General features: G+C 44.2%; 1 protein-coding gene across 4 annotated transcripts in view; it reads right to left on the minus strand.

Annotated features, from left to right (window-relative positions):
* The window catches only part of LOC107305798 (phospholipid-transporting ATPase FetA-like), a 71,186-nt gene that overhangs the window by 33,964 nt on the left and 12,880 nt on the right, over nucleotides 1–24,342 (minus strand). For all 4 annotated transcript variants that reach the window (XM_015848364.3, XM_015848363.3, XM_085528804.1 and 1 more), the window contains exons 2-5: nucleotides 21,753–21,831; nucleotides 12,301–12,359; nucleotides 3,001–3,114; nucleotides 649–747 (exon numbers count right to left, since the gene is read on the minus strand). In XM_015848364.3, coding sequence (XP_015703850.2) covers nucleotides 649–747; nucleotides 3,001–3,114; nucleotides 12,301–12,359; nucleotides 21,753–21,795 — 315 coding nt within the window. In that variant the 5' untranslated portion in view covers nucleotides 21,796–21,831. The remainder of the gene's footprint in view (nucleotides 1–648; nucleotides 748–3,000; nucleotides 3,115–12,300; nucleotides 12,360–21,752; nucleotides 21,832–24,342) is intronic.

The following is a 24,342-nucleotide window of genomic DNA, read 5'->3' on the forward strand; positions in this document are numbered from 1 at the left end:
ATTTCCAGGAAACCAAGCACACAATAGCTGTAGGCAGTTCATTAACATTTTAGGTTTTCTCCCAGATGGCCGAATGGGTAAGGCAGATTAGAGTCATAAGTGAGTCATAGCTGGTAATACAAGGCGTAGCATGACTGCAAAGATCAGCAGGCAACAGAGGATGTGCTCTCTGGAGGGAAAGAGGAGGGTAGAGCCTTATATGCCATTTAGCACAGTCCCGATTCAATTGCCATTAGACCTGTCCATCACAGTTGCATAAACTAAGCACCCAAAGGCACCCACTCCTCTGCTCTGTTATGGGTAGTGGCCACAAGTTCTGATACCAAACTTTTCTAAACTGAGTCTAGATGGCAGAGGATGAGTTGCTTAAAGTCGGAGCCTAAGAACAGACTTCCATGCATGTCTTTCCATTTCCATGTTTTCTGACATGCTGAACAGTCTGAGAAAGTCAATGGACTGCTCAGTAATTAGGAAATTATGGCTCTTTCAGATAATGAACAGATTTCAGGATTTAATCTCATCTGGGCCAGAGCTCATTAATTCAGCTTCCTGCAGCTGGCTGTATTTACTTTGAATGGTTTGCTTTAGTGACTGTGCTGAAGAATGATGGGCAAAATCCAAAGTACGGGACAGCAACACAAATCTTACGAAATCATCGATGGCATCCTTGACTCCCGATACAGCCAGCACCAGCACCAGGGGCACCACTGTTGTGAACCACGCCAGTGAGGAAATCTGAGGGATCAACTGTAGGAAGAAGAGATCCGGGTTGAGGAACTTTTTGCCTTTTCAGCAAATGAAAACAAAACACTGTTTTCTGTGTAAGCTGCAGATAATTTGTTGTACAATATCTGGATACAGAATAAAGTCAGAAATACATCTCTGTCACTCAAAAATATGAGAGAGCCAGGTAACCTATGCTTATAGCTGTAATTTAAGATGTGAACATGGTGCTGTCAGGAAATACAGTGGGCTGCTCCTTCTTGTTGCTTGTAAAATTAAGATCATGAAATCCCTGATGGATTTTTCTGGAGAGAGTGATATGAGCAAGCCTGGTTGGAGGACCCAGAGTTATCTGAGCAAAGCTGGCTGTGTGGAGCCTCCAGATGCTTCTGTTTTGTTTCAGTAACTCTTCACATTTTGCTGAAGTAAACTTCATGTCATTGAACAGCACACAGCTGTTCCCAAGGCTCTTCCAAGATCAACAGAGTTTCTGACATCTCTGCTACTGTGGGGAACCAAGAGTTGAAAATGACTGTGCCATGCCTTCACCATCTTACTCCAGCACAGTTCTCCCCTTCATCTAGAAGAACCAAGGGACATGTCTTGGTGGTTATGGTGGTGTTGGGTCAATGGTTGGACTAGATGATGTAGTAGATCTTCTCCAACCTTAATGATTACATGGTTCTGTAATGATGGAAGCAACGTGATGCGTCCATCAGAATTAATGTGGGCAGTATTTACTACATAAACAAGGTTCAATTGACATTTATGCCACCAAAAAAATCCACTCTTTGGGTTTGGTTCTTCACTGTACAACACAGATCCCACTGGCACCACCAAATCCATCCAGAAGGAATACTTTTTAAAGCCCCATGCAAAGCCATATAACTGCTGCCTTCTCACACAACTGGGAAGATGCATGTCCTAGTGGGCTGTGCCCACACTGTAGTGAGGCAAGCACCCACAGCCACCTGTCACATCCAGTGCTACAGGAAAGCAATGAGTGAGTAGAAGAGGTAAAATAAATAAATAAATAAATGGAAGAATAACAAAATGTAAAAGACTAAAAGTCTTGCCTTCCTTAGCCTAATTTGATGCAGACAGCAGAAAAAGCTCTGTGCTTTTATAGACCATCACTCCTAGTTAGTTCAGCAAAAGACATAGCTGAACAACTTAATAACTGAACAGTTTAAGCTTGAAATACCATGAATTTAATAGACAAACAGCTAGAGTGTAGTAAAACAACACAGGAACAGTGCTTTCAGATTATCTGAAAAAGCACTTTCACTATAAGCTAGTTTCTTGGAAAATATACATGGGCTGAAACAATTCATTCCCTGCAAATAAGCAAAGATTACATATAATTTGCTGTAGATTGAACTAAATTATGCCTATGCATTCTTGAGCTGAGATTGAAGAATATCATTCAAAAAAAAAAAAAAAAAAAAAAGGTAATTTTTTGAACTTGTGTGCACTGAAGTGAACAAACTTCAAATATCACCCCTGACTTAACCAAAATTGTACCAGTTCTGTGGTGGCTTTTTTGTTTTCATATCATGTGTATTCTACTATGACTCAGCAGTGAATGACCATGCAGCTTTTACCCATGCTTTCTCCACGTGCCAACAAGCAGAAGTCCTGATACCAACTTCCCTTGGTGTGTCCAGCTTTCAGATGCAACAGCAATTTCATTGACTATGGGCAAAGTGCAGCTTGGTGTCACTATGAGCTACTGTAGTAGTTCAGTGGTGTTGCCACTGCCGGACACGCTCCACATCAGGCTTTGTCCTTCCCTTGCTGAGCAATATTCAGCTTTATGCAAATGGGCTGTAACTGTCAGCCTTCCTGATGTCAAGTCTCCTTCCATCCTTCCCAGGGAAACTCAATCACTTAATAATTTGTTCTTCTTCATGCTGCTTTAAGGCAGTCAAAGGAGTACAAGGAATTTGCCTTTAAACCTTTTGTACTACAGAATGAGTAAGTAATGCAAATCCAAGGAGAAGCAGGAGCACTCAGATGTAGACAGAAAGGGGAGTGAGAAAGTGTGGACAATTAGCTGAAAATTGCAATTAATTTTTTTTGTTCATTTAATTCAAATACTCATGTCCAAAGCTAAGAGAGGAGTTGGCTGTTTTTTTCCACCCTACTTTATACCTTCTTTAAGGTTTTACCGAGATGACAGCTTGCAACAGGGAAATAGCTTACAACTATCAACATGCAACCAGGTTTTGATAACAGACAAAGCAATCTGTTCAAAACAGCACAGTGAGTCCATACCTGCAAAATCAGCAAGAAAAGAAAGTAGGCATTGGCTATTCGCTGAAACTGTTCAAACAGGTTGAGAGGCAGGAAAGTGAAGAAGTTGTATTTCGATGTTTTAATTGAATTATTCTGTAGGGAAAAAAAAAAGGCAAATAAATAGGATTGGTAAAACAGGAAATAAAATTACAGCACAACCCATTTCAACTGTGTTTTTGCTTGCTTATATTTAGCAATAGCATTGTTTCCAACAGCAGCTCAAAAAACATTTCCTTTTCCCCACACAGTCATGCTGAGTCTGGATAAACAGAGAATCCCTCGTGGAATTGGTGAAAATGTAATGCTCAGTTTATGCTACTGCAACTGCAGGTGGATGCAGGTACATGTATACACTTAAAAGACACACTGTCCTTATATTATTCTTTCCACTTTCAAGACGTACAAACTGTATTAATAAATACATATATATACATACAGAACACAAGTCAGACATGCTGTTGGTTGAGACTTCAGAAAAGTTCTAGAAAGCACACACTAAATCACACAGCTGTTACTAGCCCTGAGCCTACCAACCTCAGAAGCAGGTCTTTCTTTCCAGAAGGGCCCAATATTACCATCACTAGCTAATTCAGCAGCCTCTCAGCAACTTGGAGCAGTGGCTTGTTTCTGTTCCACAGAGACCACTTGAACAGTGTTGTGCAAACAGCCACTAATGAAGAAGTCACCATTTCACTCAACCATCTGCTGCTTTGTTCCCTATTTCCAGTTTCCTCTTCTAATTGCACACTGCCCCTCCAGCCAGAAACAATGGCTGCTCCCTTACCTGCCTTCTTCAACCCAGAGGAAAACCCACACTTGGAATTACAGAACTGGGTACATTCTTCCCTGCAGATCAGATCACTCCAGTTCAATTGCTCCCACCATGGCTCAACCCATTGTACTTTGCCCCCTAGCTAAGTCAGTCCCAAATCTACAGAGGTTTTTAGCTCTGCCCATGCTTCATAACACTGTTTAGAGCTACCCAGAAACCCAGCAGCCAGAGCAGCATCTCATTGTGCCTCTCAGCTGCAGGTAGAAACAGCTGCTATGCTATTTAGTATTTTCCTGCCAGATTGGATAGTACTGAAGATCTCACCACGTACAAGGCTGTGGTAGCAATGTGAGAGCCCAGCTACACATGGTAACCATGAGCAACATGGCTTGAGCATCCAGCATCAACCTACAGGTTTATTGTTTTCAAGCCGAATGTTGGAGTATCAGTGGGCCAAGGTATAGATAGCTGTCCAAAACACATGGTCCCAAGGACACGGCAAAGTGAGAGGGGACACACTGAGCACAGCCAAGAGTCTTGACACCAAGGACAGAAAGAGCTATGCACAGCCAGGCAGACAAGCATGACATACTAGGTTCTTTCCCAGCTTGAAGAGAATCTTGATGCATATTCTTCCTAGCACTTTGGGGAAATGGCAGTCACTTTACTCCCCTTGGTACTGAGGTGTACTGGATTTCCCTTTTACATTAGGTTTATTAAGCATTCATGCAGAGTTAGCACTGTGAGCATGTATGCCATCTGTTGCCAGCACATCTAATGTTTCTCTCAGAGAAACTCTCCACACACACACAAAAGCCTATTAACCCCCTACAACGAAACCTAAAGTGCACAAGAAAACAGATACTGCAAGGTGTACCTTCATCCAGTGGTAGGTTTGCTTATTCAGTAGAGGAGCAAGTATAATATTATAATCACCTTTAGGGACCACTAAGCTGGTGGGTGCATAGCAGCTACTAAATATGAACCAGAGGCCTTTTCCAATCCATGCATTAATCCAGGACCATTAAATCAATTATGATCTTCACTGTGAGATGTGAAAGGGGGAATCTATCTGATTTTAGGCAGCTGCTGGACTTTTAGCTATGTCCCAGAATGCACAGAGACTACAGCAGCATCCCATGCATACAACAGATACAGAGAATTAAACAACTTGCTTGACAAGTTTGTCTCCACCAGACAGAGTCTGGCAGATTTTAAAACAAAATCTGGGTCTAAAAACATCCAACAAACTGAAGGAAAATATCACTGTCGCTTAAAAAAGGGAAGACGGTATCTACGGGAAAAAGTCTGTACAGGGGACTTGACCCCTATGCGTCACCAGATTTCACAGGGTCACACACAACATGGGAAAAACTGCTCTGTAAACACTCACACAAAGTTTAAAGGACCTTGCCTTCAAAAATCTCAGAGGTGGATAGGAAAAGAATGGGAGTGGTTTATTTCAATTCCTGCCTTCTATTTCAGTCCATTAATTACGTCAGGAAAACCACTGAATGAACCAGACATTCACTGTGTTTCCTATTGCCATTAGGCATACTAAAACGCCCAGACCTAACAATTTCCACACTCAACTGCTGTGATCTGAGCATCCAGGTTTGTCTCTACAGTAGTTGAAGACAGCGACATTGTTTGTTACGTGCTGGTTTGGAAACATTAGCACACTATATGGCTCAGGAGAAGGACAAGTAGTGTCAGAATGGAGCTTCTCATCATTCTGAAATCTAGAATTAAGCCCAAACATCAGAAGAAAAGAATTCCCCCTAATCACTGTGAAGATTCAGGATGAGAGGTGGTGGCCTCAAGCTGAGACAGGGGCGATTCAGACTGGATATTAGGAAAAATGTCTCTCAGAAAGAGCAGCCAGGCATTGGCACAGGCTGTGCAGGGAGCTGAGGGTGTCACCATCTTTTGGGGTGTCCAAGAACTGTGGAGATTTCACACTGTGGGACGTGGACAGTGGGCATGTGGGGGTGGGTTGGCAGTTGGACTGGTGGTATTCTCCAACCTAAATGATTCCCCGATTCTGTGATTTCTAATTGAGCTGTACATGAACCCTCTGGGGCCAAGAAAATATAAAATACTGAATGATGAAAACCAGTTATGCAAAACCTCAGCCTTCCCCCCTGAAAGTTCTGCATTCCCATTTCAAGGAGAAAGCTGAAGTTCTGTGTGTGGGATCATCATCATGCTACCCTGAAATATTCCTGTGCTGTCTACTTTGACACCTTGGGCTCTCTGTTGGATACAGGGAAACTTTCATCCTCTATCTCTAGACCCTGTTTTAGTCTATGATGAGATATCACTCAGCCAGAGCTGTTTCACACCCTGAATACTCTGGAATGGGCGCTACAGAGTGTGTTAGAGTCCATACACAGTCAATGTTTTATGAGCAATGCCTCAAAAGCACTATCCTCACCCAGCCCATGCCCTGCCTTTAGGGAGGGCGACTCACAAATGATGGAGAGGTAAAACATCTGAGCAGTAACCTTGCAGAGATCTTTCAGAAGCTCCTCCTTCTACAGAATTACAAAAACCAAATATTCACAAAAAGCCACCCTCTGTGCCAGGAACCAGATCCTTGGTTCTGCCCCTCCATGTGCCTACATCCAGGAGGGCTCAGCACAGTCAGCCATCCCCAGGCTCTCCAGATGCAAAGCTTGACACGGGAGCCTGTGGGCGAGAGATGAGTCTCATCTGCTCTTTTCAGGGGCTCGATTCACACCTCTTGAAGGTGTGACTCCACCAAAATGCTGTCCCTAAGAATAGTGCTCATAGCACCGCAGTTACACATGTCCAGATCTGGCAGATGAGCTGTTGCTTCGGGGGTGTTTTCAGAACCCTGCCTCTGACGTCAGGCCACGGGCAGACGCTCAGCAGATGGCTCCTGCCTTTGTTCACAGAACAAACATGTCACCTCCACACCGTGAAAGCCAGTGGAAATAGGAGAGTCTGCTGCTTTTGTGGTCATATTACAGGGGCTAAAGGTGGACTGCCAGCAAAGGCAGGGTATAGTACTGTCCACCTGAATTTATACCCCTCGCTCAATCATATACTGTTTTCTAGCAACTGTATAACCTTGCCCAAAATGGATCCTGCAGAAAACTTGGCTGTCATATGGCTATTTGAGGTGCAGCACAGTGTACAGTGCAGGGAAGCAGCTGAGAAGCAGGACCAGCCTTCCCACATGATCTGATAAAGTCTTGTGAGGAGATGGCAGGGGTGAAATTCAGTGGCATTTTGTTCACCTGCAGCAGCGCATTTTGGAAGCATGCACACACCACATGCAAAAATGTGACCTTCACTCTGTTAACATGCTCAAGAACATATCTGATAAACTTGTGAAACAGGGCATGTGGTGCCACTGAGGCTTTGCTTTCATATTGAGGACAGGATAGACACATGAGCCCTGTTTTAAGCCTGCCAGGTCCATTGCCTCTTTCCCAACAGTGGGCAGCAGCCCCAGCACAAAAGGAGACTGAGAAAAGGCTTCAGTAAGTCAATGGGCCTCGCTAGGTGCCTGTAAGGACCTCATAGAGAAGTAAAAGGACTACCCACAGAAATAGAAGGCTGGCCAAACACCAGAAACAGAAAGACTTATATTCAACCCAGAGTCCTCTTTTCTCTTTCATTGTTTCTTTTCTTTGTGACAGCTTCGGGAATTTTTTACCTATACATCCCCTTGACCCCCTCCACCTCTTGCAACTAATAATAAACTGACTTCCAGGATCGAGTCACACATTCAGTATTCCAGGAAAATCTCTAGGAACATACACTCAGCAAGCTCTGTTTCCCTTCCTTCTGCCTGCAGACATCCCGTGCATGACAGAGCTGTTACTCAGAGCACCATCACTGTGGCAAGTGCCCTTATCACAGTAGTGCAGAGGTGTGCAAACAGAAGCGATGTGGCTTGTTGATGGTCCCAGATGGTCCCTTCCCATGGGGCTGCTCCCTGGCTGGGGCTGCTCCTGGCAGTGCATCAGTGGATCTTTAGATGGATCCAGCTCACACCTTACTAACAGCAAAAAGAGTAGTGCAGGATACTGCCGTTGTTCCTCCTTCAGGAGCTGCTGAGACCACATCAGCAGGGTACACTCCATTCAGCCTCCAGCATGACAAACAGGAGCAAACATTGGCAGGTTTGGGATGTGATTAAAGTTGCAGCCTACCAGGCCGCACACTGACAGAATCCCTGAGGATAACCCTCTGGGCATCCTCAGATGTTAGCACAAAAGCACAGGAGATGAGTCAGAATCTGAGCCTTGTGTCCCAACTCCTTGTTCTCCAAATTCCAAAGGGGTAAGAACCTGGCTGCTGCTCCAGCTCAGGGCAATGTTCATTGGCCATAGGAGGTTATATTCATCCTCCTTGTTTCACTGGAGAATTCATTAATTGATCAGGGAAAAAAAAAAAAAAAAAAAGGAGTCCAAGCAGCCCCCTCACTGCTGGCCCTGCAGAAAGGATGCTGGTTTGACCCTAGATCCTGATCCAAGATGAAATTTGTCATTGACTCATGGGTCCTGCATTTCCTCTCCTATTGTCTGAAAGCCAATTTCAAAGTTGTTTTCACAGCTCTTCATGACGTCCTATTGCAGCTGTGCTGAATTCCAACGTGAAAGCGAAGAAATAAAACGGAATGGGAACCTAAGCTAACACTGAAAACCCTCAGAAGAGATTTTCTTCTCCACCAGTGTCCATGGACAGAGAGGTTCAGGGATGTCCCACAGTGGTGGGTCCCCACTGTAGTGGTGCTGGGGACACAGCAGCCAGATTGCATCATGGAAATCACAACAAAACCCCTTAAACATTGATGGAACACTTCTGGCATCCTGCTTTTCACTTCACTTCAGCCTCCAACACAGGCAAACCTCTTGCAGAAGTCAGGAAGGATCTGCCTGTCTGTGGTGTGAATAAATACAGGATTAGGAATTAACTTTTTTTTATTTGAAGACCTATATTGGGTCCGTTTCTGTGCTGCAATAAGTGTCTTTGCATGTCACCCCTTTCTGCTTCGTTTCTGACTCATTCCTAACTAATTTTGTGAGCTGGTGGGTAGTACGTACCTTCACACTCAGCCCTTCCAGTTAACTGCACAACGATTTGTACTGAAGGTTGGTTTATTTTTCTAAGCTACCGTGTTCTTGCTGCACAGCACAAGGCCAAAGAGCGCTTCATAGTAACCCAAATAAACCCTGACCTACCCAGGGCCACCACTAGAAGATGCTGCTCTTAATCACATAAAATCATGTTGGACACTGGGAAGAACTTCTCCAAAAGAGCAGTGATGCATTGGTACAGGCTGCCCAGGGAGGTGCTGGAGTCACTGCACCTGGAGGTGTCCAAGCACAGTGGAGGTACAGCACTGAGCAATGCAGTCAATGGACATGGTGGGGTTGGGTTGGCGGTTGGACTGGATGATCTTAGAGGACTTTTTCAACCATAATGATTCTGTGATACTACCATCCGTCCCTCGTGCCCTGCTGGTGGTCAGATAAGGAGCTCTGCAGATGGAGTAATGCCTCTGAGACACACTGCTTTTTGCCTTCTGGGAAGTTCTCTGCTGAGTCCCAGGAGCAAATCTGTCCTCTAGATTCTCCTGCAGATCGAAGTGTGATGGATCTGGACATGTCCTTGCACGAATTGGCAAGCACCATTTTCTATGGTGCAGCATTATATTCCTGCAAAGCTGGTTTGAGAGTTTTCAAGAGTTGCTTCACATCCAGCAACTGCCAGAGCTGATGTCACCCTCCACACACACAATAGATTTTTCAGGTTTTTTTTTTTCCCCTCCCTGTTTCTTCCTTCACAGATATCCTGTAGACTTTGTACCGCAAAGGGAAGATAACTACAAATGGCCGAGGGCCAGCACACTCACCCTACTGTACGTGCCCACTTCCCTGTTCTCACCAGCAGCTCTGTCCCTTTCATCCATGCCTACACAAAAGAACTCTCTTTTTAGTGAAAGGCTGAAACCTGCACACCAGCTGCGACACACAGCCTGGCTGCAGTAAGAAAGCAAAACACTACGCCTCTGTTTGCGTTTCCCTTTCTTCTCACTGGCCTTTCTCAGCAGCTGCCTCACCCTGGAGAAACATTTACTGCCTCACCTAGCTTTGTTACAGAAACCTGTTCTATAGGTTTTATGGATAACATGGCCTTAAGTTACCAAGTAAAATAAACTTTATCCCCGTGGCTTTTTTTTTTTACAGAATGCTTTCTAGGTCTCATTACAGTGCTGTGTTTCCTTCTTGTTTCTGCCCAGGGTCTCCGTTCACAGAACATAGTTTCACATGCACTGAGGGTTCAGAGTCTGGACCATTTGGTTCTGCTGGACCACATCCTAATGCTGAGCAGTGCAACTATAGCACTCACAGAAATCTGAATACAAGGAAGGGACCCAGATTTAACCCTTCCAGTGGAGTGAAACACTGCTAGACTATCATGCAGATGCCAGTGCATTGGGAGACTCTTTCCCTCTTTCCCTTTTTAGCATTTAGAGAGGTACCCAGCAATTTAAAGGATGGGACCTAGAGTAACTCATAAGCAAGGTTAGTCACTTCCATAAGACATGGGAATGTAGCTTTATAAATGGACCTTTCATCAGGATTTACTGGAAATAAGCAGCCAAGGACATGGTGTTCAGCCCTATACAGCACAGGCAGTGCTTGCATCGCTACTTAAAGTATTTTAGTACCTCACCGCCCACTCACCAACTCAAGATTTGTCTCTTTCTGGACAGTTTTCTAGAATTCCTAAGTCTCAGTCTACACCGAGCTCCAGAAATCATTACCTATAGGTGACTAAACTGAGGGGCACGATTACTGAAACTCATTGCCAAGACTTAACAGCTGGCCCTTCAGCTGCCTGCACTTTCACACCCAATCAGCAGACTCTAATGGAAACCCTCCAGAGCTCTCACAGCCCTCTCCTGAATTTTGGTTATTTGCAGATCCTTGGCTATGTAAGAAATAGGCTGGGAAGCAGTGACATGTAGTTATCTTTGAGAGTGGCTTTTCAAAAAATAGACTCAGTGCCAGGAGAGTTGTTTGTTCTCTCTGTTCTGACATCACTGTACACTTCCCTCCTACTTCCCTGTCCCACTGCTGCTCATAGTCCATGTTGCAATCAACCAATGAAGGATCTTAAACACACTCGAAGCAGCAATGCTCACCCCAGAGCTCTAATTGTAGGATCTATGTGAATCAGACACAGTTTCCCAGTCTGAAACCATCAGGCTTGGTAAATCATTTGTGCTGCATCGTCCTTTACATATGTTATCTACAGTGCATTTCATGTTCAGTACGCATGCAGCAGCACTATACTTAGCATGGCTCTAATCTGTGTAGCTCATAGATGAAAGGTGACCACTGATTACCATCCAGTTAATGCTGCCAACAGATCAGCTACATTAAGATCTTTAGTCAAAGCTAATGGCAAGTCTATGTCTCTATCTCATGACAAAATACAATATATTGAAATGTTGATTTTTTTCCAGTTATGAAAGGACCAAGGAAACACTGACAACGTGCATATACAAAGTGTGACTCGAAGGAGCTCCCGAGTAAAACTGAAGGATGAATTTCATTGCTGCAGTTCATACATGCAAAAGACAAAAAATTCACAAAATTCACTGCAACATCAGTTGGCAGCTGCACTTTACTTTGAATGAATACAGCTTTAGGATTGCCCAGCCAGGAGATGGCCCTGCAGCCAAGAAAAATGGCTGTACAAGCTGATCTAGTCCTTTTCTACACACAGGGAATGCAAACAGTCCCCATCTTTAGGAATCAAGCTGCCCAGGGGGCTGCCTGTCAGAGCTGGGTGATGGGCAGCACACCTCACGGTGCTTCTTAGAGTCACAGCCTTCATGGCACAGTGTGAGCCCAGCAAGGCTGCGGAGATGGAAATAAAAGCTGGCAGGAAGCCACAAAGGCCAGATTCAAAACCTTCCTGCCAGAGAAGATTTCACTGCCAGGGCTGAGGAACTGACACATTTCCTTTAATATTTTACTTTAAATGGAGCCACATTTCCAACAGAAATTTCCCCCACAGGTTCCCTTACTGAAAGACCTTGGAGGCCTGATTCTGCAAACACGTGGTTCTCAAAAAAACGTTTCTGGAAGTATATAAGGTCACTTATGTGCTTTTCTAGCTTTAGGTCTCCTCTGACCACCCATTTGCAGGGCTGAGCTGCATGGGTGACTCAGTAGCGAACCATCTTTCTGACGTGCTCTCTGGCACATCTGACCTCCTGTTTCACCACAGAACACAGAGATGAGCCTTGCCCAAGTCTTTCTGGGAAGCCCACTGAATGAATTCCCTAGCTTTATTTTCTGCAGAGTCACAGGTACAGTTCACCCGTGCTGTGCCCTTGTAACAGCAAACTGAAGATGAAGGGAGAGCACCTTGTGCTGTGAGGATGTGAAGCACATGTAATGAATAACATCTGTGGCTACAAGTGCAACAAATAACATTTTCCGTTTACTTACAGCATATTCAAACTGTAGGTTAAAATCTCGGTTGTTTGCTTGAAGGTGTCTCTCTTCCTCTGCAAAGAACAAGAATCAGATCAGATATGCTTGAAGGCAGGCAGAATCAATACAAGCATGAATGAAGCATCAGAAAGAGCTGGTGGAGCTGCTAGCAGGTGATGTCACCCGGACTCTGTGCTGTGTTCTAAATGTCCCATATTAGGGAATTAGAGAGACTCCCATTACTGATAGAGCAATTTGTGTGCACAGGTTGCTCACCTTCTCCTGGGCAGGAATCAACACTCAGCCAGTGCTGTTCACTATCCCTGTTCTGCTCCATCTCTTGCCTTTGATGTTTGTGAAGCTGATTCTATGAATCTACTGTTAGTGCCATTCTTCTACTACAAATGCACATTCTAGCATCACTCCACAAATGGGACATCACCACTGCACCTATCCTGAAATCAAAATCCACAGGAAGGGATTTCAAAAGGTCACCAGATCCACCCTGTATCTGAAGAGATGGTTGTGCCATCACTCTCAATAACAGTTCTAGAAAGCTTCAGTGACAGCTATTCTTCCAATGCAGCCTATTCCAGGACTGCACTGTCCTTCCCATGGGGAAGGCTTTTTCCCATTACCTAATGTAAGACTTATCATTTCAATTTAAACAAATTGTAACTTCTCCTGGGATGATCAAAGGCCCTTTTCTGCCCCCCGTCATTTCCTTGTGCTACTGGCCAAGGACACAGCCCAGATGAGTTCGTGATGCCTTGCTGCAGTTTACCCTTGGAAAGAAAACATAATTCTTATCTTTAGTCAGTTCCTACAGGTTGGTCTGAAGTGGCACCTTTCTTGCTGCTTTCCAGTGGGCCTTCTAGCTAGTTAACCTCACTCTGGAAGCACAGAACCCAAAATGAGCCTTAGTTTACAGCCTCAGCCTTACAGCAGCAGAGCTGACCAGAAGGAGCACCCCACCTACCTTTCTGACAATGAGTATTTTAAATAGAAAATCACCTAGAAGCTATTCAAATAATATCCTTTTGCACCACCAGCACTTGGTAGACAGTGGGCCAGAACATGACCCATTGGGGCTGATCCGTTCTGGCTCAGCTGATGCCTCATCAGGCAACACAGACCCTTGATTTATCCTCACTGAAATGAATCCAAACTTCTTCAGTTAGTCAATACTTCTCCTATCTTTTGTAGCTCCTGCCAGGAGCAGATTTACTAACTGTGCTCTTAAGACTGCTAGACAAGCAGGAAAATAAAGTACTGAATACCAGATCCAGGATCCATCCATGATGACTTGAGTTTGATTATCAGTCATTGATAACTATTCTCAGTGTATTTTTTTCTCAAAAATGTTGGCAATTTGTCTGCAGTGATTTTATCTCAAGCACGTCTCTCCAGCTTACTTGTAAAAATGCTACAAATGACAGCCAAGACACATTGCAGCTATCTAAGACTTCTTTGTTAGCCCTCTGGCTACCACTAACACAGAATTAATTTGTGTTGGATGTAGAATTTCTGGACTGCTGGCTGTTAATCATCTCTTCCACCACACACTTCCAGTCACTTTGAAGTGGTTTGTTTGACTGTTTCAACCTTCACTCAAGAAGTGAAGCGTACATATCTATAATTGCTCCGCTTTTCTACTTCTCCTTCTTCAAGGTAGAGACTTTTTGCACTCTTCTGAACCATACCTGCCTGTGCTCTGGAGTGTCTCCAAGGCAGCAGGCTCTGGGCCATCCTTTGGCTCACTAATCTGCCCCATTCTGTCTTCATTCCAGCCCCAAACATCTCCCCTTCTCCTCTGTTGGCAGCAGCTAATGTGTGAGGTGTGTAACTAAGGAAAAGCATGTGTCAGATTCCTTAGCATGTTTTCTTCAACTTTTTCCACTATGCAGCAGACATAAAACATCTTTGATCTTCCCCTCCCCTCAGAAGGGTTACTGAACCCCAGAGAACCCAGCTTCTACAGAACAACTTTTATTACCTTTTACATCCTCACTAGCTCTTTTTCAGTTTGAGCTTTGCCATGCAGTTAGTGCTGGATAAAACAACACTCTGTACACCTTCTAGAAGCATATCTCTTCTGTCTGAGGTGTAGGTGATTCCTTCATTCACTTTCTGAGCCTCTCTGAATCATCATAGCTTACACTCCTGACCTTAATGTCAACTATTTAAGGAAATCATGGTTCTGCTTAATTCTCCCCATTCCTGAATTTTCTTCCCCTGAGATCTGAGTTAATAATACTTCGTATTAACCAAGGTTTCATTCTTGAATTCCATTTCAAACACTTTTCTGTTGTCACTTTTTCCCAAGCAACATACTGCCATTTTGCCCCCATTCCCATTTACACCACCTCCTGCTCTCAGCTGCCCAGCCAGCTCCTCCTTGTTGAAGGCATCCACTTCTGGAACAGACTCCGCTCCATGTCCAAATAATCATCTCTACAGATTGTTCCTGCTCAGCCCAAGGGCAGAAGAACACATTATTCTCCCTTCTGCTCCTTCCCAATTCTGCATCTGTGGACTCAGGATTCCTTATTTAACACCACGCCCTGTCCTTCAGAAAACTACATTAATTTCTACCAAGGTCTGCTCTTTTTGGTACACTACACTGACTACAAAGTCTGCTGTTTTACCCTTGTGTATCATTGCTCAGAGATCTGCAATTTGTTTATCCCTCTCTTCTCCGTACAGGATCTCAGAGAACATGAACATACAAGGAGAACATCTCACCCCCTGCCACCTCTGTTATCCTTCCAGAATGAGCTTTACTCTTTTCTATTAATATTCCAGCCTCATGAGTTCCAACACGTGTCTATTATACTTATTAATGATGTATTAAGACATCTAGTTCTTCCTGTTTATTCAGTCTTGCATTAGCAAGTGTCTAAGCTATTCAGGGCACTGAACTGCTATCCTTCCTCCTTTCCCTCCAGAAACCCTATAAATAACATCGTTTCCCTAATTTTTTAAGCCCTTTTACAGTTCACCAGTTTTCGTCTCTGCATGTGGGCTGTTTTCATCAAGCCCTCTAATTTCTAATTTAAGCCCTCTTTACTATGTTAGCAGGTAAATGTGTTTTTCCTTTTCCTTCAGGAAAGCTCCCACCTGCCCTGGCTGGTTGCTACAAACTAACACAGAGGTTTCATTCAAGACCCTGAAAGTGCTTAATCCTTCACTGCTTTCCCCAAGACACATATTTCTCTTCTTTCATAACAAGAAAAAAATGTGCAGAGAGGCTGGAACAGCTTGTCCAGTGCACAAGAGGAAAAGAGAAGCAGAGCTCAGCAGGTCCATGCTGACATGGCTTCACCTATTGCATTAGGTGCCTTTTCAGGAATTTTCTTGAAAGTGACAGCTGTTACCAAAGCAGATGACAGGGAAAGCATAAGCCTGTGATGGAGAGAGGCGTAAAGACATCTAGAGCTGCTAATCTAGGCTGGAGCCCTGAAGGTATTTATTCCTCTCCCAGGACACAAGCGATTGCACACAGCATGCTGCAGCACATCCACCTTGATACCGGCACTCCTCACTTTCAGGAGACCCAAACTTTTATGAGGCATCAGCCCTCTCAGAAAACAGTGTCCCTTAAAGCCAAAATATAAAGCTTTTTTCTAATGGAAAGATTTTCATTTTCCTTGCTGGATATCAACCAGTACATTTGCTAAATCAAGAACAACCACAAATCGCAGAGAGTGCCTCATCCAACATCAGCAAGCCAAGTTTCCCTCCTCCAGTCGGTCCAAATGAGAAACACCACTGACCACAACCAGAGGCACATGGCAGCACCATCTCAGTGATTTTGAGGGGAAAAAAAAAAATTAAAAATAATAATAATAATAATAAAAAGTTAAAGAAAACATCAGAACCCGCTATATTAGACCAGACAACTCCTACTCATCTCTGTAAGTGTTTGGGTAGAAATGAAGACTCTTGGATGACTGCTGTAAACAAGAAGTAGTGAAACTCTACATTACCCCAGCTACGCCTGGAAACCACAGCTCAGACTATTCTCGCTGTAGATCCAAGTATGCATGTCTTATCATGCACTGGTAGTTCTGGGAGCATTGAGGAAACAGGGAAGAGAAGTCTGAAAAGTGATCAGATGACAAGTTTTTCAGCTCTTCAAACTTTTCTTTAATCTCTAAGCAACTTGTATTAAACTTTCTGCTTCTGCAAACTGCAGTCACAAATCACTGGGAAGAACAAGTGGGATTTGTGCTACAAGTTATCATCTCACTGCTGCTGAAAACTATTCTAAATTATTCATCAGTGGAAACTCAGCGTACATAAATATGGCTTAGTGCCCAGTTCTTGGTCTAACCACTGAGACCAAGTCACTGGGAAAGTGGCTGTTTTCTCAGGCAGACAGATTTAGGAGCTAAACCAGAGAGCAACATCTGGATTTAATAACATGAAACCCATGCCAAAAATGAGCTATGAATGTAACTGGACAGCCCACCAGCCTTCTCATTTAGGGCTGTTGCATGGAAAAGTCCTGAAAAAGGTTAGATTTGAGGTCTAGTTGGAGAGCTTGGAAATCTGCTGCTAGTTTATGCTTAAGGAACACATGCCAAGAGCTTTAAACAGGCCTCTGGAAAAGGTCTGTAGAAGTTAGGTCTTGCGGACCCAAGTTATTGGGGGAGGTTAATATCTGCCTGGTTGTGCCAAGTCATATACAAACTAGGGCCTGATATCCCATGCTTGAAATAAACACAGCCCAGTTAGGGGAGTGCCGGGGTAACCGAGCCTGACAACAGAACTGAGACAAACTCTATAAAATAATAAATCTCTGCTCCACCCTTTAAACAAGTGACCTCAACAGCACGAACACCACACTGGATCAGCTGCAAAAAGTGGCAGCTGAGAGATGTGCTCATCTCCTCAGCTTCCCCTGCAGAAGGGCTCTTATCAAAGCCATTCACCTTACCAATGCCAAGCTGTGAAAGCTGTAGCCTCATTTACTTTGTTCCTCAGGGCACGTATCTGATCTTCCTGGGACAGTCCTTCAGGAGGCAGCCATTAGGCCTCACCCCAAGAGGCTGTAGGCAGTCTTAAAAGACCTCCACCAGTTGCAGCACACTTTTCCTTTCAAGACTCACAATGGAGAACCATAAAATCACTGAGGTTGCAAACGACCTCTAAGATCATCTAGTACAACCCCAACCCATCCCCACCATGCTCACTAACCATGGTTAACCATAACCATAACCATAAACATAACCATATCCCTCAGCTCCACGTCTCCATGGTTCTTGGAGACCTCCAGGGACAATGACTCCACCACTTCCCTGGGCAGCCTGTGACAGTGTCTCACCACCCTTTCTGAGAAGACGTTTTTCCTAGAATCCAACCTGAACCTCCCCAGTGCAACTCAAGTCTTCTTTCCATCATATCTGGTCTTCCTTAAGCCATTGTGGTCTCTACTTTTTGACACCTCTCCTTTGTGGTGTGATTCACATTTCACTGTCACCTCCTACTGATGGCCCAAGTGCCACCTCGCAGCCTGTGCAAAGAAGCTGACCCATCTCATCACAAGCAAAGAACTCCCTGACATTACTTCTGGTCTTTTCTGGACTGCTGCTCTTACATGCACAATTAAATGAAATCTGCCACTGTGTGTTGATACCCATGTCCATTGAAGGACAGTGTCATGGGAGAGGGCATACGATGACATGGTGTACTAGGCAAATAAAATTGCTTTTCTTAGGGTTATTAGTAGGCAAGCTATTAGCCAAATTCTCCCTTTACTTTAAAGCAGTAATTGTTCATTTTCAAGAGAGAAAGGATGTACACTGCAAGATTCTTGAGTATCATTCCAGTACTTACAGCTGTGTTAAAAAAGACAGTCTTATTTTCTATAGCATACATCACAGGGTTTCCAAACTACAATATGGCAGTACCTTGCTGCAACCCAAGCAAACTCTACACGGGGTTCATGACCCAACAAGCCCAGCGCTTTAATACAAATCGGAGAGTAGATAGATGAAGGGAAGCACTGCATGATGAGTCTGAGGCTTGTACTATACAACATCTACATCATACAGCTGGTCCGAGATGCAGATAAAAGCTGAAACTTAAGGCAGATACGTTGCACCAGGGTAGGTTCAGGTTGGATATTAGGAAAAATTTCTTCTCAGAAAGAGTGGTCAGGAACTGACACAGGCTGCCCAGGGAGCTGGTGGAGTTGCCATCCCTGGAGGTGTTCAAGAACTGATCAGACGCAGCACTGAGTGACATGGTTAGTGGGTATGGTGGGGCTGGGTTGGTGGTTGGACTAGATGATCTTTGAGGTCTTTTCCGACCTTAATGAATCTAGCCTGAGAATCAACATAATACCATAAGGTTCCCAGGGCTGGTAGGCTGACTGTGTGCCACAAAACCAAGAAGCATCCTTGGCTTAAAATGTGCTCTGACATGGTACAGCCATGCACATGCATCTGGAAGAGAGATAAAAGCCAGGTGGGACAGAAATGGGAGAGATATGGAGGTGCCTGGGGCAGGCACAAGCCCAGCTTCAAGGCAAACAAAGATATGCTCACTACTGACCTGAAGAAAGGGCTCTCAAGGGCTCTGTGTTACAAAACAGCATGGTTTGGAAATGCAGAAACCCCTTCCTCTGCAGAGCTTCTCTGGCAGGAGGTGATGTATGCTGGCAATCACATGCATTTTTGTCTCTGAAATGGACTAGCTTGTACTGAGTGTGAAGGATTTAATTTAGAAATCTGGAGGCAAGGCCATTCAGACACGACACCATGAACAGAATTAGCCTATTCCGTCCTGCCCTTTCCTCCATTATTAAATAATGTCTTCTCTATTGTATCATTTTTTTTTCTCAGAACACCAAGAATACTCCTTTCTCCTGGGGAAATTAAATGCAAGAAATACACGTTTGTGTTAATGGATTGTGTTTCATGGACACAATGGAGCACAGCAACTGGAATTTGCCAGCACAGGTGAAATATTTCATGTGTTTCTGGATGAGTTATTAACAAAAAGTGATTTTTTTTATTTTTTTTTTCTGGCATCACTAACAGAAGACCCTCATAAGAGAGACCTCAGTCTTCATACAGCAGATGTGAGGTCTGAAATTAAAAATTTCAAGGATGAATTGGAATTATTTCCTCCTGAAGTCCAGTAAATGTTTAACACAATGCTAAAGTTCAATAGTTGGTCCTGCCCTTTTCTAGAAACAGCATTTGATATTATCACCATAAGGAAAGGAGAACAAGGAAGGGCTCCAAAAGGATGCCTTTGTTTGCCCACCATGTTTACACTTGTGTCAAACAGGACTTTCGGGAGAACACAGGCCTGGAAGAGGTGCTGGATAACCTTAAAAGACAAAGCATTCCCTATGAGGTCTTTCTGGGAAGGGATGGATTGTGCCTCTCCTCTCCCTTCCCCCAAATCCTGCCCTACTGCCAGCTCTGCTTCTTCCTTCCCTTCCTCCTCCTGCAATGTCTCACCCTCCTGCCTAGGCTCTGGGCAAGGGCTGGGGCTCTACAGCTCTCAGAAATGCAACAGATTATTTCTCAAGCAGCATTTGCATTTCTCAGGTGTTGTCAGCCTGTTTCAGAATGAAAAACAACAATATTCAGATGTTTCAGCAGCAAAAATTCTGTGTCATCTTCATTGTGGGTGAAAAAAAAATCTGAAATTTAATTTTATTTGGCTTAGATTTTTTTTGGGTATCCTGTTTTGAGTAATTCTCGTTCAAAATCATTTGACCACTATCAGCATGCCAAATAAAGCAGCTGAAATAGATACTGCATTTTATTTTGAAAAGCCAATCTGACAGTGACTGGCTGGCACATATCACATCCCTTACTAGAAAACATTATCTCAGGCATGAACCACAGCTTGACACAATAGCACACGCTGTCAATAACAGCAACACACAGTGATAGGAAGTGATTTAATATCATAAAAATAAATACAGATCTGAAACAAACTTTGAGAAGTTTTTCAATTCACAGTTATTTTCCTAATGGGAAACTGCACCCAAATAAATGTATTTTTCACGCTTGGTGTCTGTTGTGATCTTTCCTGTTGGATATTAATGGGAGTCCCAAAGGTCAGGTAAGCTTTAAGCCCATCAAGTGAGTCTTGGGCTGTGCTCTTCCTCAGGAGTGAACAAGCCAGTGAGCAGAGATTTTCCCTTCCCGATTTCTCAGCCATTGCCAAAGCTTGATCCTTATTTCTTCACAGACACTGAACAAAAAGTTTTCCCACTACTCTTCCCTTAGGAAATGTTAGTTGCAAGTCATGCCCCACTGAAAAAAACCTCACAGACACTGTTTCCATAGAAACACCACTGCTGCTTACCAAGAGATGTACTCCACTTTGACTTGAACAACCTCACTGATGTTGGAAAGACCACCATCCAGTCCAACCATCAACCAGCGCCTCTGGCCTCCGTAAATCATGTCACTCACTGCCACATCTCCACATCTCTTGATCACCTCCAAGGATGCTGACTCCACAAGCTCCCTGGGCAGCCCGTGTCAATGCCTGTGACCGCTCTATCTGAGGAGAAATTGTTCCTAATATCCAACCCGAATCTACCCTGACTTACTTTAAAGCTGTTACCTCTCATTCTATCAGCAGCTCAGTCCTAAGGACCTTCCCAAATGCAAAGGCTTCCAACTGTTATATTAAAATAGCAGCTCAACCCTGGTATTTACTCCAAGGATGCAAGGAGCAAGTACAGCCCACCCCCAGGTTTGGGTGGAAAAATTAAAAATAATTTAAAAATAATAATTAAAAAAAAAAAAAAAAAGAGAGAGAAAGAAGAGATCTTTTGGCTTCCTGTTATGGAAACGCCTCATTTTCTGATCACCTTGCTCTCCCTTATCCTCTTGAATTCTTATAGTTTGATTCCATTGGTTTCAAATAGGTGAATAATGGCATTAAAAAATATAAGAGGGACTGAGCACTGCTCTGCTCAAATAGATACAAGAAAACACAAACTTTTCCTAATACAGCAATAAAATCTTTTCAGTGATCAGAACTGTTCAGCACATGGAAGTGCCCTGGGTTGACAGAGTCTCGCAGAGCAGTTTGCGCTGCCTTCCAAAGCCAGGAAGGAGGCAGACCTGGGGGTGGCAGAGAGCCTCCCCTGGGATCCACCACCTCCTCCTGTGGGACTATCAGAGCAGCAAACCGCACAGCGCGCTGCTCCTCATCACACTGCCCAAGAGATCTAGGTGGAAAGGACATCCCCAGATCTCCCCAAGCCATCACAGCCTGCTAACTTTGCAGCCTGTTCTGTTTCACATCTCCTCCTGCTCATTGGCACACAGCACTTCCCCAAGGCAGTATGAAATGCAGGAAGAGCAAACTAGACGGTGTTTTCCTCCACCTGCTCTGCAGCTGTAAGCTATGCTCCCAGGCGTGCTCACACGTGTGCTGGATTTACATTCCTTACCTAAAATGTATTGCCAGACCACACTCACCTTTCAGTTTCTTCTTTCCAAATTTTAATCCAAACAGAGACATCCCAAAACTTTATTTTAGTCCAACTCCATGGAATTTCTGCAAGACAAAAGAGAAGGTAATTCACAGCGGTTTCTTCCCCACAGCATGGCACAACATGAGACACAACATAATTCTGGAGCATTTTAAAGGCAAAACCATCGCAGGTCTGTGGGCTGCACTTCCTCAGAGTGAACTTTACCTTGGGGATTTTGATCTCTTCAAAGGGAATGGGTTTAAAAAGAACATTCCTGCTACTTTGGTCCAGTGTGAAAGGGAGAAGTCCCCTCCCAGGGCTTGTGCTTTGGGTGCGGAGAAACAGGGCATCCACCCAGAGCAAGACCAGCTTCCTTGAAGAGCAGTCTGCTGGTATTTAAACTTCTGGTGTTCTGATTGTTTGGAGGACTTTTGGTGCTGAACACCAGCAAGGGCAAAGCAAGCAGTGCCCAGAATGCCTGAAGCAACAGGAACACCATGTCACTGCTTAACAAGACAGCAGAGCCAAGGTGAGACGTCTGAGAGAATCGTGATTTATCTGGAACAAGTTTCCTAGGAGGCAGAAACAAGCATTTGCACTGTGACACTGCTCGTATTTCATGGAGGAAAACTAAAAGTTTTGGATAGAGAACAACAACAAAAGCAACCACGATAACTTGCAGACATACACACTGCACCAACAGAACGTACTGACTTTAATTCCCTTCTTTGAAATCCTATTAGTGCAGGAGTAGGGCTGTCTAAGGGAACAAGCATAGCAGATAACCTATGCTGGAAACAAACACTTGTGAAACACAGCCTGTACCACTGTCCCAGAGCACTGCTGATATCCCCGGGTTGTGCCTGGTGCAGACATAACCTTCACATCTTTTTTTTTACAGTGGAGGTAAACCTTAAGGAAAACTCTGCAGTTCGTGCCTGCTTTTCAGTGTAGATGTTCTATTCTGTGCTTTCTGTGTGGATATATCCATCCAGTGATTTTGTGGATGAGACTCTGGGCATTGTGGCTGACTGTGGCTGACAGTGTGGACCCCCTGACCTCACGGCAGGGGGTTGGAACTGGATGCTCTTTAAGATCCCTTCCAACCCAAACCACTCCGGGATTCTCCTTCCCAGATGAGAAGACAGAGCTATCTTTAGCAGCCTGAGATATGCCTTCTTATCCCTGGCTGACCTTGCTTTGTCATTTACAACATATTTTTCCATCACGTTTCAGGACGATTAGTATCACCCCTTACCAAAACTTGCTTGCTAGCACTGAAAGCTGCCCATATGCTGGTATGAAGATGAGGTTTGCTGCCCATGCATCCAGAAGTGAAGATGTTGGGTTTCCTGGAGCTCCAGGATGAGCAGATCCAATAGTTAGCACTATGCCCATTAGCATTTGGTACAGTTACACTGCTGAACTCACACCTTGCTGCATTTGCCAGATATTACAGAAGGACTATCTGCAGCTCCAAAACCAGCTGTGCACTCCAATGATGAGGGATATATTTTCAACAGGGGGAAAAAAGCGATGTTTATGTACATGAGAAGCAAGGAAGAGAAAGAAGGTCTATGCCTTCTTTCACCAGTAATAACATGAAACAGCCGATGGAGCTCAGATCCATGTCATATCAAAAAATGTGAAAATTCCTCCAGCTCTGGCACATGGGTTTTGTTAATGACTGTGATTTTCAGATCATCAGTATCAGACACAACCTCTGTAAGGCGACCTGATTGCAACAATACACTAATTTGGTTGGACAGCACCTTTACTTCCTTTGGTTTCTCAGTGCAGTTGATGAGGATTGCATTCCTTGCACATCTTTGCTCAGCAGCCAATTTAAGTTACCATTTTGAGCAGCTTGATTCAGCACAAATAATGCTGCATGCTCTCTGCTCCCACAGAGCACTGCCTTTTAGGGCAGATATGGGTAGTAATTTTGCCCCATCCATTCACACCCAATTCATCTCCGACAAGTTATTTCCATCACACAGATTTATCACAGCAGCTTATTTAGCCAAAGTACAGGAATTATGAACCCAAGCTGACCCAAACATCTCTGCAAAATGCAGTTCCTGACTTGCCCTAACCACACTGCCACCTGAGAACGTGTCAGTCTTCAATGGGCACACATGTAATACTACTGAGGTCTTGACACACCCCTGTTGTGCAAAGCTGTATGCTTTATTTTCATTCTATTACAAATACCTCCATTTTCTTGTTTGTTATTGACTCACACATCTAATCCTTGTGCTCCTTTACTTAGCAAACCACATAGCATGCTAGCAGCCCGCTTTATGCCAGCTCACCTCCATTCTTGTGGGTGTCAGTCCTAGAGGTCATTGGCTGCAAGCATGCAAACAAACCTAAGCAAATGGTGGTGGAGTAATCCCTTGTGATGGTGCTCCAGATCCTGCTCCTGTCTGTGCTGGCTGTCATGGCTTGTATAGCAAGATGACATCTCCTGGCTGATCCTCACCGTGCCTGCCCTCCATCCCAGCTCTTTTCCTGAGCTCCCAGTGTAGCCTGCAGATCTTCTCACAGGCATGCTACATTGCAGATGTCACCTTCATTCACATCCCAGTTTA

The sequence above is a fragment of the Coturnix japonica genome, chromosome Z (genome assembly GCF_054131305.1).
Source record: "Coturnix japonica strain WE chromosome Z, WE-NBRP24, whole genome shotgun sequence".
In the NCBI taxonomy this organism is placed as follows: Eukaryota; Metazoa; Chordata; class Aves; order Galliformes; family Phasianidae; genus Coturnix; species Coturnix japonica.